At 47.4% G+C, this 13,263-nt stretch overlaps 1 protein-coding gene across 13 annotated transcripts in view; it reads left to right on the top strand.

Moving 5' to 3' along the window:
- Positions 1-13,263, top strand: part of nav3 (neuron navigator 3) — a 231,640-nt gene that overhangs the window by 206,358 nt on the left and 12,019 nt on the right. For 9 of the 13 annotated variants that reach the window (XR_002170733.1, XM_019891775.1, XM_019891776.1 and 6 more), the window contains 11 exons: positions 5,726-5,849; positions 6,431-6,737; positions 7,138-7,864; positions 8,582-9,010; positions 9,652-9,693; positions 10,486-10,643; positions 11,091-11,285; positions 11,379-11,431; positions 11,697-11,720; positions 12,710-12,733; positions 12,900-12,977. Coding sequence is in view for 12 of the 13 variants with exons in the window: in XM_019891775.1 (XP_019747334.1) it covers positions 5,726-5,849; positions 6,431-6,737; positions 7,138-7,864; positions 8,582-9,010; positions 9,652-9,693; positions 10,486-10,643; positions 11,091-11,285; positions 11,379-11,431; positions 11,697-11,720; positions 12,710-12,733; positions 12,900-12,977 (2,161 nt within the window). In the remaining variant the exon portion in view is untranslated. The remainder of the gene's footprint in view (positions 1-5,725; positions 5,850-6,430; positions 6,738-7,137; positions 7,865-8,581; positions 9,011-9,651; positions 9,694-10,485; positions 10,644-11,090; positions 11,286-11,378; positions 11,432-11,696; positions 11,721-12,709; positions 12,734-12,899; positions 12,978-13,263) is intronic. The other 4 variants (XM_019891771.1, XM_019891769.1, XM_019891770.1 and 1 more) reach the window with 3 other exon arrangements.

The following is a 13,263-nucleotide window of genomic DNA, read 5'->3' as shown; positions in this document are numbered from 1 at the left end:
CCCCCCCCCCCCCCCCCCCCGGTGGTCGGAGTTAAACCTGGCCACCAGTGCGGCGGTGCTGCTTTTCATCAAGTCGGAGAGCCCTAATCCCAGAAAGATAAAAGATTTTGTTTGGAGGGGTGGGGGGGTGAAGCAGTGTGCCAAGTGGTCTGCCACAGAAAGAGTAGACAGAAGGCTGTGTGACCCTTGCCAAAGTGAGCGGTAGTGTATTTGGCAAATTGCGTCGTAGAGGTATAGATGTTTTCATCCTGGCTTCATGGCATGGGTTAGGGTCACTGGCAAATGGCGTGGCTTCGGAGAAATGGCACAGATTGAAATGGCTAGCGCGCTGTTAGCTAGTACGAAGCTAGCTATTGAGCCTTGCAGCCCACCCGAACATTTGCCACCTGGAGATACCTTGAAAAAATAACGTGAAAATTTTTAGCTAGCGTACTGGAGCTAGCTAAACATTTGCCACCTGGAAGTACCTTGAAAAGTAATGCGAAAAGGTTTAGCTAGCATACTGGAGCTAGCCAAACATTTGCCACCTGGAAGTAACTTGATAAGAAATGTGAAAATGTTTAGCTAGCGTACTGGAGCGAGCCAAACATATGCCACCTGGAAGTACCTTGAAAATTAATGCGAAAATGTTTAGCTAGCGTCCTGGAGCTAGCTAAACAATTGCCACCTGGAAGTACCTTGAAAAGTAATGCAAAAATGTTTAGCTAGCGTACAGGACCTAGCTAAAGATTTAGCTAAACAAGCTAGCTGTTTAGGGTAAAGCATTTTTGGGTCAACGTTATGATGTCAGCGTTTTTCCGCCTCCTCCCTTGCCGTTGGACAGCTCGATATTTTGTTGACGTCTTGGTCTGCAATGCAGTGGAAAGCTTTTAACCGCCCTGAAAAAGTCGCGCCGAGGCAAAGTCACCCTGCTCCTTTCTTTTTTTTCCGAGTCGTGCGCAGGAGACGTTAATCAGGCTTTATTGTTGACGTCATTGATATTTGCCTCTCCACTTAAATGTAATTAACCATCATCGTTGAGAAAAGATGGAAGCTGGAGGTTTTTCTCACTGCTGCACTGGTACCATGAACCCGCTCGGCGCTCCGAAGAGGAGGCTCATGAATAATTGTCACAAGATGAATCGGTCGAGTCTCACTCATTATGCATCAGATCACTTCCAGTCAGAGACGTTTGGCAAGACGAAGCGCAGTCGGCGGGGTCGCTGTCATCCGCCTCGGTTTGGCTCAATTCCGCATTGTCACCCTCCCCTAATTAACCCTCGCCAACGTGCCACTGACGGGCACGTCTGGTTGCGCCTCCGAGGGGCTGGCGGGCCCGTCCCGGGGTTGGAGAAGGATGGCGGAGGAAGGAGGGGGGAGGAGCTGTAAGGGGGTGAAAGCGGAACAGCGAAGTAGTCCTTTCTTCCTCTTGTTCCCATTCCATCCTCGGACTCCCGGTCGATCCACAGCTTGGAGCCATTCTCTGCCGTGATTGTTGCGTGACGGGACCAGGGCGGGGAGCACCGGTAGAGGTGAGTTAGTTGACAGGACAGGGTTGAAGCCAAACCCCTTGTTAAGAAATCTCAAGACAGCCCATAGATGCGCTTGAATGTGTTTGTGTCTGTTTTGCCCTTTTATCACTTTTGGAGCGAGCGGAGTCTGGCGCTGTCCTGCTTTGACAGCTGTTTCAAAAACAAAAAAAAAAAAGGCAGGAGAAGGAAGTGCGAAGTCCTTTTGCATCCTTTTGAGAAAGATGTGTTCGGCTTCTCCGAAGAGTAATTGCACAGGCTCAGCGGCATTAAATCGGATTACGGTGCGGGCAAATGAGGATGTGAGCTTTAGGTTTGGAATAAAGAGCGCTGTATATGCGTGTGTATGTTGTGTGCTCGTCCAGACTTGAGCCAGCAGTGGCTGTCATTCATGTCTCAGTATTTGAACCACACATCACCGCGTAAAATGTTTGCACGCTCAAAAATGGGAATTTATTCGTGAAACAAAAACAACAACAAAATCGGAGCGATAAGATTCAGTTTGAGCACATTTTGGCCTAACTAGATTAAAAGTGGTCGATCTGCTAATCCGGAGCCAGCCCACTGTCGCTGATTACCTCAACCGCTCTGCCAATTCACTCCCATTCATTCTCCTTTCAGTTTTTGTTTTTGTTTGTTTCTTCTCGCTGCTTTTCTCCACCTGCCAAATCGCACCCCAGCTCAAAGGGACTTGATCCCCGCCATGTCTGTTGTCAATGCCAACCCTTCTGGATGCTTTTGGGGAGCCTTGCTGTCCCATCGCCCTCTCTACAGCTTTTAAATGTGTTCTCGTGGTTGGATAGGACGGCCGAAAGTGTCAAATTCTTCCTAAATTGTTCCTTTTGCGCTTTCTTTTTTTTTTTTTAAGTGTAGTACACATTATACAGGTAATTGAATTCCACCTGGGAAAGCGGAAGGTTGCAACGGTGGAGTTTTACTCCTACAGGCAGCTGTCCACTTCGCTCACATCGAGCCCCAGAAAAAAAACCTAATCGTCCGCGTAATAACGTGCGATGCATTTCAATAATTGAAGCGAGCGTGTATGGATGGGCACGCGTGCGCTTGTATTCTTCCCTAAAATAAAGAAAGATTGGATTGAAACTCGATTTAACTTTTCTTACCACGTGTCACAAGAGAAAAATGCAGAATGCATCGGAACGAGAACATATAGTGTGTGAAGGTATCGGATAATATGACGCATATATGTCAAGATAAGTTTTATTTCAAAAGATACGCCAAGCCCCGAGGTCCAGTGGTGCTTTGAGACCAAAATACACAAATTACATAAAAATCAAATATTTTTGCCGCGTTTTTGGGGTGGGGGGGCTTAAGTCAATGGAGTTTGTGCTGCTCCTGGCCATACCGAGAGTCAGTCGAACCCCTCAGAGCCGCAGTTATAATAAGTCGTTCTTTGCTGAGGATAAATAATATACGCCTTTTGAGGGTTTTTTTTGTTTACATTTGTTGCGCCACCATTTGTGTTCAACGAGCCATTGCCCAAAGGGTTACAACACCGCAACACTGATGCTATTTGGTATCTCATCAATGGCATTTTGAGTTGAGTTCACTGCCCACCACATAGTGAGGTTTTATTTATTTTTACTTTTTAAAAATTTTTTGCATATCAAAGCAAAAATATATCTGCAAAAATCGAGTCACTCGCATCTCCAGGCGCCAATGTATTCGAAAACCCGCTGTGAACGATGCAATGCGCAGTGGAAATTTTGTATTTATTTGTTTTTACCATCAAGCGACCTCCAATTGACTTTAATCAAAAGTCTATCGCCAATTGTTTCCGCTCTTGTTGGTTGATTTACAGCGCATGGACTGCAATGTTGCACTCCTGCGGGATTTTCTGAAATGTGCCGAAAATTACTTTGGAGACTGGAAATCAAATCAAAATCATTTTGCCGATTACATTTTCGACTGCCCCTCGGTTCTTCCATGTTCCAAATAATGCGCACTGTGACGTAAGAAGTCATATTGGGTTCTCTCTTCCTTTTCACCTCGCTTTCCCTAATATTTATCGAGCGCCTCCTCAAGAAAAAAAAAAATCGAATTTATCTTCATGATCGGGTGTAATCACCGCTGTTGGCCTTTGTTTATGCTGTTAATAGCGTTTTGTTTTGTTTTTTTCCCCCTTCTTCCCGGGCAAGCTGCCTTCTTATAAGGGACCAAAGTCAGCGAGCTGAATATTGCATGAGATAACGTTTGCATGGCTGAGTGGTGTCACGGCGATGCATTCGCAGTGGGGTTGCGGGAGCGGCTTATACGTGTGCCGGGGTGGAAATCCAGACTTTGGAAATTGATTTGGCAAATGGACACTGGCAGATTTCATTAATTTGAATCTATGCTGACATTCTCCTATTTATTAAAGACTTCACCCTGGTGCGCACTGAATAGGGGAAAATTGCATTCATAAGGGCCTTGTTTTTCTTCGGATTAAAGTCATCGCATGAGGGGGGGGAAAAGAGTTTTCACGTGGATTTAACACACTCTCTTTGCACACCTGAAGCGAATATCCTCTGCAGCGTTTCCTCTGGATATTGCTCGCTCATAGTTAATTTAAGACGCAACGACAGAACCGCCGCCCGGCGCCGGCAAGGTTATCGAGTTCGCCCGTGCTGACGTGGCTTCCGAAAAAGCCAAGCGCCGCCATTCCGTCAGAGCCATCTAAGCTGATCCCGGGGAGTTGGACTATGAAATATTCAGCCCGGGTGGGCTCTCCAGAGGATGGCTGCCATTTATGCGTGTGGTCTTACTTGTTTTTTTGCCAGGCACAGAGCGGGGATGTTGTTTCCTCAGCGGTGTCGAGCTTGTCTATCGGTGTACAAAACGGGCTGCTCTGTCGCTCGCTCGCTATTTTGATTCGAGTCATTCCAATCGGGAAATTGGTCACAAAAGGGTGGAAATGAATTAAAAAGCTGTCGCAAAGGATTGAGAATATGTTCTTAACCCTTTCGTGCACGCTGTAACCTGATAACACGATAAACTGTCCACTGTGCCTGAAAGGGTTCATACAATCGTTTATATTATATTCCAAATGAAGACATACACGAATGTAATTTTTTTTTTTTTATCCCAATTGTTCTTCAGCCATGAAAAGATTTTTGATTTGGCATGCACGTCATCGATGCCGAAAAGAATTTTTCTATTCATTTTTAATCAGTCTGAAGGAAATGTAATTATTGAATCAGGATATAAAAATGGGCGATCCAAACATTATATTCACAGGAAAAAAAAATGGTGTGTTCAATTAGCTTCCATTTTATTTCATCAAGTGGTTTGAACAAAATGAAATCATCGGGATCCAGATCACTTTTTTTTTTTTCAAGTAGACGATTCAGATACTTAAATATTTTTTCACTTTTTTTCCACAGCATGAATCCACTTTAACCGCTAAACATAAGTGAGCTCCCACATTTCAGTTGCCGAGGACGTGGAGCGAAAACCTTGAAATTCGCCTTCGTGACCGCGAGGGCCATTCGCCGTCACGCTTGAGGTTCATCGAGCAACATTTACCCATGAAGTGCTTTTTAATCACATCGCCAATGGGAAAAAAAACTGTTTTTGGCTTTGTATGAGAGAGCGAGTCAAACTATTGTCATGCTTTCAGGGGGCAGTCAATTAGCCGCTCTGTTCCACTTAATCGAATGGCTTTTGTCTTTCCTTGAGGTACTTTTGTGCTTCGTACCCCATAGAAGGATGCCAAAAACGTGCTTGTCAAACCAAGTCACGTTTGGACCATTCCCGATGTCAAAATCGGGGCGGTCCATTTGGCCCCGCGTTCTGGCCTTTTGTGTCAATCACACATTGAAGTCTCCTCCCGGAGGAGGGCGAATCGGAGCGCACTTCAACGCAAAGGCGTCTTTCGAAATGAAGCGTCCTTCAATCTCACTGACGCCCCCCCCCCCCCAATTATTGGTTTTCATGTCGTTATGAGCTACGGTTCTACTTCCTGTCCTTTTCGAGTTATGTCACCAAATATGGTTGCTTACCCCGACAAAAGGGCGCCGTCATAGGCCGTTAGGAGTCAGAGACCAGTGGTATTGCTATGCAATAGATTTGCGGGCAGCTATTTCTTATTTTCAGGTTCTGCGCATCCTGTAAGTCATTAATGGCACATAATGGGAGTTGTCGGCTTATTTAACGGTCGGTAAATGTTCTCCATCTCACCCAACATGTTCCTCCTCCTCCTCCTCCTCCTTCCGCGGCAGCTGGGACGACAGCAGCTCGGTGAGCAGCGGCCTGAGCGACACCCTGGACAACATCAGCACCGACGATCTGAACACGCCCGCCTACTCGGCCGTCGGCTCGTCGCGCAAAAGCAAGGGCGCCCAGGTGAGGAGCCGACATTTGCACCGCGTGCTGCACACTGGCAGCACATTGTATTTATAATAACGACCGCCGCCGGATGACGCTAAATGTCAGCGTGGCGACAACATGACATGTTGTTATCTGCGTATTTATATCTGTGACCTATGCATCCAAATTTCTGCTTGTCAATCATCCACCCACATAAAAAAATAAAAAAAACGCTGACACAAACTCGCAAATACCAAAAAGGTGAGTGTGCAGTTGAGGGAATAAGATGCAGTCTTTGCTTTCTTATCCCTCATTGAAGGCCCTCCGTTGTTGCTAGGGAGACGGCACGGCCATCTGTCAAGGAAAAAGGCTCGCGCTGATCTCAGTTGTGTGTTTGCATGTGTAGGTGTGTTTGTTCACGAGCGTCCCGAAGGAGAAAGATGCGGTCAGTCCAAAGATAGCTCTGACTTCACACCTCGCTTCCTTCTTTGTTTGCTTTGCATTGCCGACCCGCACCGCCTTGCGTTTTCACTGCGGTGGATGAATAATTTAATCTCAGACTATGTTGCTTTTTACTCACTCCAAAAAAATAAATAAAGAACATTTCGGGGTTCCAGAGAGCCAGTAAGTCCAAGCATGCCGATCAGGAGGTGAGCAGCAGCTGGGTGGGAGCTGAGGACCTGAAGAAGGTGGACGAGGAACTCAACGCCAGCATGGACCCCGGCGCCAGCTCCTCCCGCTGGAAACCTTCCTCGTCATCCTCGTCGTCTTCCCAAACCCAGGGCCAGTACGACGACGCGGGTCAGAAGGTGACGACGTTGGCACAGATATCCCAGACCGGCTCACTGAGAAGGGGGATGACGGCCCAGGTTGGCATCACGCCCCCCAGGACGAAAAGTACTTCGGGGTCACACAAAACAGCAGGTAAATGTCCCATTTCACACGGTAAAATGCGGGCTATGATTTTTTTTTTTCAGTCTAGTTTTACCCGTTCGTCCACCCCGTAACCTGATAACAGAATAAGCCGTCCACTGTAGTGGCCGCTATCTCCGAAAGGGTTAATTTGGGAGTCAGTAAGCAGACTCGAACGACTGAAGTTTCTTCATCTTGAATTGGAGGCAAATGTACTCATTTGACATGAATTCGAGTTCAAGTAGGGTGTGTAGACTTTTCATATCTGTATTTATCTTTGCCCTGATGAGAGTTTTTTGCAAATTTTCTGTCTCGGCTACTCGCCACATTTGACAGTCCCAAAGTTGTTGGTTAAAAATCTGCTGAGGTGTTTTGGGGATTTGTGCTAAATACGCTTTATGCAAATCGGCAGGCAAGACCGATGATGCCAAGGCTTCGGAGAAAGGCAAGGTGCCCTCCAAGGGTTCTTCTGGCATCCAACGCTCCCCCTCTGATGCTGGTAAGAGCAGCGGAGATGAAGGCAAGAAACCCCCGTCTGGAATTGGACGCCCACCTACCACAGGTTCTTTTGGATTCAAGAAGATCCCTGGTCCTAGTGGGACCCTAATCACTTCCAGTGGCGCCACGCTTGCTAGTGGCTCAGCCACCCTGGGCAAAGCACCCAAATCATCAGCCGCCCTCGGTAAAGGCACAGGCATCGGTGGTGTCCGTAAGACCAGCCTGGATGGCTCCCAGCCTCAGGACGACGGCATCCTGCTCAGTTGCGGCGGCTCGAAAGTGTCCCTCCAGTACCGCTCTCTACCCAGACCTGCCAAATCATCCAGCGGGGTGACTTCCGGGCGCGGCGGACACCGTTCCAGTTCCAGCAGCATCGACTCCAACGTCAGCGGCAAGTCCGCCGGCGGAGCGGCGGCTAACCAGGCCGGAGCCAAGCGCAGGGATTCCGGGAAGATCGGCTCGGACCGTTCCAGTCCCGTCAACGTGAACCAGACGGACAAGGACAAAGTGACGGTGACGGAGCCGGATCCGGGATTGTCCACTTCTCCCAAGTCCAGCCCCACATCCACATCGACGGGCCAGACGGGCCTCAGGCAGCCGGGCTCCAAGTACCCTGACATTGCCTCCCCAACCTTCCGCAGGTCAGCCCCCCCTCAAAAACATCCTCGCCATTCTCATTCTGTCTTGATCCATGTTTCCACCAAGCGCTAAACTTGTCATTACGTGTCAGTATACATCTCAAGTCGACTTACATGTAGGCACGGGCTGATAAATGCTTTGATGGTTTTCGCTGAAAATTGTTTGCAGAAACAGACCTTTCACTGCACCGTTTTTAGGACGTCACTTTCCAGTCAATTGGTTGTTAATTTCCCCCACATCAAAGTGTCTGTAATACTGCCGCGTGCCTCGAGGAGTGATACACCGAACAATCTAATATCATTTGAGTCTGTCTGGTAAAGTAGGAGTAAAATCTTATTTGAGTTACTTCACAGGAGGATTTTACAGCCGCGCCGCCATCAAGGACCATTAAATAGACTTCGTCTTCACGTGCGATAAAATATATCCTGATGATGAACGAGCGGGCTTTCATTCAAGGCAGACGTATCCAGTGACGCTTCCTTGATCCAAGCAGACATCAGACAGGAGTTTCTCGTACTCGGCATGCATGCCCAAACGTGTCCGCCCCATCCGATCTGTCAAGCCGGCTTCTTTTTTTCATCTGCATGTCATTTTATAAGATGGTCCTCAAAGTAGCGTCGCCTGTTTCTTTGGTGCGATTGCTTTGGCACATGCCGCGTACCGTTTGAGCTTTTCTAAATGACTGCACCCACCTATCTACCCCCCCACCCCACCTCCAGATTGTTTGGCACCAAAGCCAGCAGCAAGGCCAGCTCACCGGGCACGCCCGACTCTGGCAAATGCCCCTCAATCCTGGGCAGCCCGCACGGTACTCTGGCGAGGCAGCCCAGTCTGGACTCGCCCTCCTCCGGCACAGGGAGTCTGGGCAGCGCCGGCGGCCTGAGCGGCGGCAGCAGCCCGTTGTACGGCAAAGGCCCGGACCTCCTGTGCAGCGACTCCCCGGCCTCCAGCCCGGCCTCTGGCCTCTCGTTGCCTTCCAACGCTCGGCCGTGGCCTGCCTGCGGCTCGTCCGCCGGCAGCAAGGACACGCTGAGCTGCCAAAGCATGAGCAGTCTGCACACGAGTTCCGAGTCCATTGATCTGCCTCTGGGCCACCACGGGCCCAAGGTTACGAGAACCGGCAGTGTCAAGTCCACCCTGTCCGAGGGGTAAGATTGGGCTGAATCATATGCATTTTTTTCACAACGATAAACAAAACCTAAGATACGTGCACATTCTTCTGGATAAATCCAAAACATCTCGGCATTGTTTTCACAATTTCAATCAAAGCAATGGCCGTCATTAAGGTGTGTGCATTATCGTTTAGGCTAGTACAGTGATTCCCAACCAGTGGCGAGAGATCATCAAGTGTGCCGCGGAAAAATATCCGCCTTCATTTAATTGGTCAAGAAAAAATATCTGTCTTTTCCAGCGATGTGACCGGCAGAACAATTTGATGTTTTTTTTCACTCAATGACAGAAGATCACCTTGTATGTCCAAATATGGTCAATTGCAGATTTTATTTATTTATTTCACAAATTCACACTCTTCGGTCCCCACATGGTCTGTTATCCATTTTTTGGGGTATTTTTGTCTTCTAATGGGAAATGTCTCAATCAAGGTTGGGAAACACTGCTCCTGTTGTACACTGTAGCTCAACAGTCAAACTCCGTGCTCACCTATAGTGCCTTTCGTATTATTTTTAATGCTTTTCTCATTGGGTAGTGGGCCAAGTGGCGTGCATAACGTGTTTTGTTTTTGGGTTTTTTTTTTCTCCATCTAACATACTCATCCTCTCTGTCTGAATAGCATGCCTCTTGACAGAAACACGCTTCCCAAAAAGCGACTGAGGTAGAGGAAGTTTGCAGCCAGATTTGTCTTGATTACCGCACGCAGCCGCATGGGATTACCGATACCGCCGTGTTTACGCATGGGACTGTTTTTTTTCTTTTTTTTTTGCAAAAGGGCACGCGCCGCACTTGCATTTCTAGACGCGTAATTCCTTTTATTCCGTTTTGTCTGCCATTCGCATGTTACTAGTTTCACTTCAAGATGCTGCGGGTTTGGGGAGTTGACAGTCACATGCAGGCTGCACGTCGTCTCTGTGTCTACATTTCACGACTGGTCATTTGGCCATTGGAGGGTGTGGGGGGTGGGGGGGGTTCATAGTCATGGTTAGAAAACAGCAGAACATTGTGAAAGTCACACATTTACGCACACGTACGTCGAGGTTACCAGAGTGACCCCGTGGATAGTTCAGTTCACAAGGTTCCATTTGGAGAGAGGGACATATGCGGCGTGTGCGGTATAGCGAGGTCGCATGTGACACGCGCGCTAATGAGGACTTTCGCAAGGAGATAATGCCACTGAAAAAAGTGTAAACTCAATTATCATCCCCCTGGGGGATTAAATCATGTCGATGCGTGATGAGGTGACCCTCTGCTGCTCGGGCCACTCGGAGCCAGGAAGAGAGGCACAGCGGTGTTGCTGGAAGTGGATGCTGATGCATGCGTGTTTATGCTTGCCTGTTTTTAGCCGCGAATGCTTTTGCACTCATCCCACCACTGACGTCACCCTTCCCTGCACTCAACCATCTCTTCAAAACTTGACAGTTGCCTAAACTAGTCCTGTCGTGGATTCCAGGTACCCGCCGTCGTCCAGGCAGACGTCTCACGAAGACGGCATGGAGTGGCTCCGGTCGCACTCAACGGGGGGGCTTCAGGACTCGGGTAGCCAGTCCCCGATGTCTCCACCTGGAGCGTCCTGTCCCACTACTGGAAAATACCATTTCTCCAACCTCTGTGAGTCGTGCTGATTGTGTTTGAGGCCTTACGGGGATAGCCTTAAACACACAACGTAGTAAACACACTGCATTAGTATTGTTGTGACCAACTTCAATTATTTTTTTTGACCAATGTGTGGAGTCATAGATAAAAACATCATATATTGGTCTTAAATTCTTTTCCACTGAAAAACAAAAATTGTTTCACGACTGTAAGTGACTCTGAGTGCAAGACGATTGGTCATATTTTTTTTTTTTCTGCCCAGAGTAAACAATGTATGCCTACGTGTGTTGCTGCACCGTTTTTTGTTGTTTGTTTTGTTTTTTGAAGCGTTACAACACCACCACATAGGTGTCGTTCGCCAGCCTGTCTATGGTATTTCCCATGATGCATTGAAACAGCAGATTCAGGGTGATATGAGAATGTCATAATTTTTTTTTTTTTTTTTCCCTTCCTCTCTCCCAGTGAGCCCGACTCACATCAGCCAGTGCAACCTGCCACCAGGCAGCAGCAGCATGAGCCGCTCCAACAGCATCCCCGCCCAGGACTCCTTCGACCTGTACGGCGAGGGGCACCCACTGGGCGGCAGCGCCACCTCCCTGGAGGACCGGCCTCGCGCCATCAGCCGCTCGGGCTCCTTCAGGGACAGCACCGATGAAGGTGGGTCCTCGGCGCACTCCTCCCGTTGACCCCGCCCATTGGAATGAATGGGAACGGTTCAGCAAAAGCCCATTTTTTTTTCTGTCCTTGCAGTCCACGGCTCTTCTTTGTCACTGGTGTCCAGCACGTCTTCGCTATACTCCGCAGTAAGTAACCCGAGTTCCTAAAGTCCCACCATCGCTATGGAAACAAGATTCTTTTGAAATGATTGTGCCGATTAGTTTGATAGGAATGTATTGATCACGCAAGAAGTGTTCTTCTTAGGTGGAAGCTCTTTGGTGTGTTGTTGGTTCCCCCCACTCAATTAAATGTGTAGACCCGATTTCCATCCCTTGAAAGTCCCCGTAAATTAAAATGTGAGCTTATTTCACGCCTAAAATGTTGATTGTTTGTGCTCCTTTTTATGAACAGACAGAGGAGAAGGCACATTCGGAGGTAAGAGAGTTTCGACGGCATGCATGCGCCGCTTCACATTCACTTGCGCAACTCAGAAGGTGCACTCATGTTGAGCAAATGGTGTTTTATTTTCTCTATTTTTGCATTGTTGTTTTTAGTCTGTCTCATAATCTTTCAGTAAAATGCATGTTTAAATGTCTTTTTGGTGGCTGACCTATTATTATTATTATTATTATTTTTAAATCTGCGTTCTATTGTCTCTTTGTCTTATTTTAATGTGTGTGTGTGTGTGTGTGTGTGTGTGTGTGTGTGTGTGTGTGTGTGTGTGTGTGGCAAAACAATAGATAGTTGGTTTACACATCGACAAGAAATCTGCTCATGCTAAAATTTTCCAAAACAAAATACTACCCACGTATCCCACAACGTGAATTTTAAGAAGTCGGGACTGTTGTCGGCGAGCCCTTCCCGACCATGCAGTGATGTCATTGCCGACGTTGGACCACCGCGATAGTTGAACTCGATGTAGCATCGCATTTTTAGTTTCGTTCTCCGCAAGTCGCCGTTTGGCACTGCTCTCCCTCTCGATCTCAAAATCGCACGCATCCTATTTGCGCTCCGTTGCTTTCATGAGCCTTCTGTCATTTTCCACATTTCTTGTCTGTCCTCTGATCTCTGTTGTATTGTTTATTTTTTTATTTTTTTTGCTTTCATAAACACTGGATCAAACAGTAATGGCAAATACAGCTAAGCCTTTTGTCAAACTAAATTTACTCTCTACTGTACTGTAGACGTGATGCAATTAAAACGAAAAATTCCATGCAGTGATTTGCACTGACCGTCATGAAGATGAAATAAATGAGCCATTTTTGCAAATACTATTTGACCCATTCTTAGGAGCGTTGATTGCTTGGCTAACTCCTAACCGTGACCGCCAAAGTACCATGACCTGTAATAACCTCTGTCTCATCCTGTGTTCTGGAGGCGTGCGACATAGTGTTAATTTTTTGACTTTTCTCTTTTCAATCAAGGGCCAAACAGTTCAAAATTCCACGGTAATTCCCCCACCCCCTACACTTTTTATGTTCAATTTTGTTGGTTGTTTTTTTTTCGCACACAGTGTCAGCATGTTGTCATTTTTTGCATTAACGCTATCAAAATGGACGCTGCAGGATATTTATCATTGAAGATGAATAATTCCTCTTTTTGTCCTGAAACCAGCAAATCAGGAAACTGCGTCGGGAGTTGGACGCGTCCCAAGAGAAGGTCGCGACCCTGACGTCCCAACTGGCTGCCAATGTGAGTTTGTTGACCTGCAAATCACGACCGGGATTTGCATGATAACGCGGCAAAGCTTTGCCTGCGCGACGCGAGCAAACAGAAATCTTTGGAGACATCCGACAAAGCCTTTTGAAAATTCCACAAATGCATCGAGCCTTTGTAAAAAAAAAAAAAAAAATTATTTATTTAAAAAAGAATTTGCGTGTTTGGTCTGGGTTGCCGCGTATTTATTTATTTTTTTCTTGTGTTTGGAGATGAGATGTTTTCCCTGGCGTATGCCGAGGATTTGTTTGGGGGGGGGGGG

This window comes from Hippocampus comes, unplaced genomic scaffold, assembly GCF_001891065.2.
Source record: "Hippocampus comes isolate QL1 unplaced genomic scaffold, H_comes_QL1_v1.1 scaffold63, whole genome shotgun sequence".
Lineage (NCBI taxonomy): Eukaryota > Metazoa > Chordata > Actinopteri > Syngnathiformes > Syngnathidae > Hippocampus > Hippocampus comes.
Note: the sequence above shows the minus strand (reverse complement) of the source record. Positions and strands in the feature narration are given on the sequence as shown.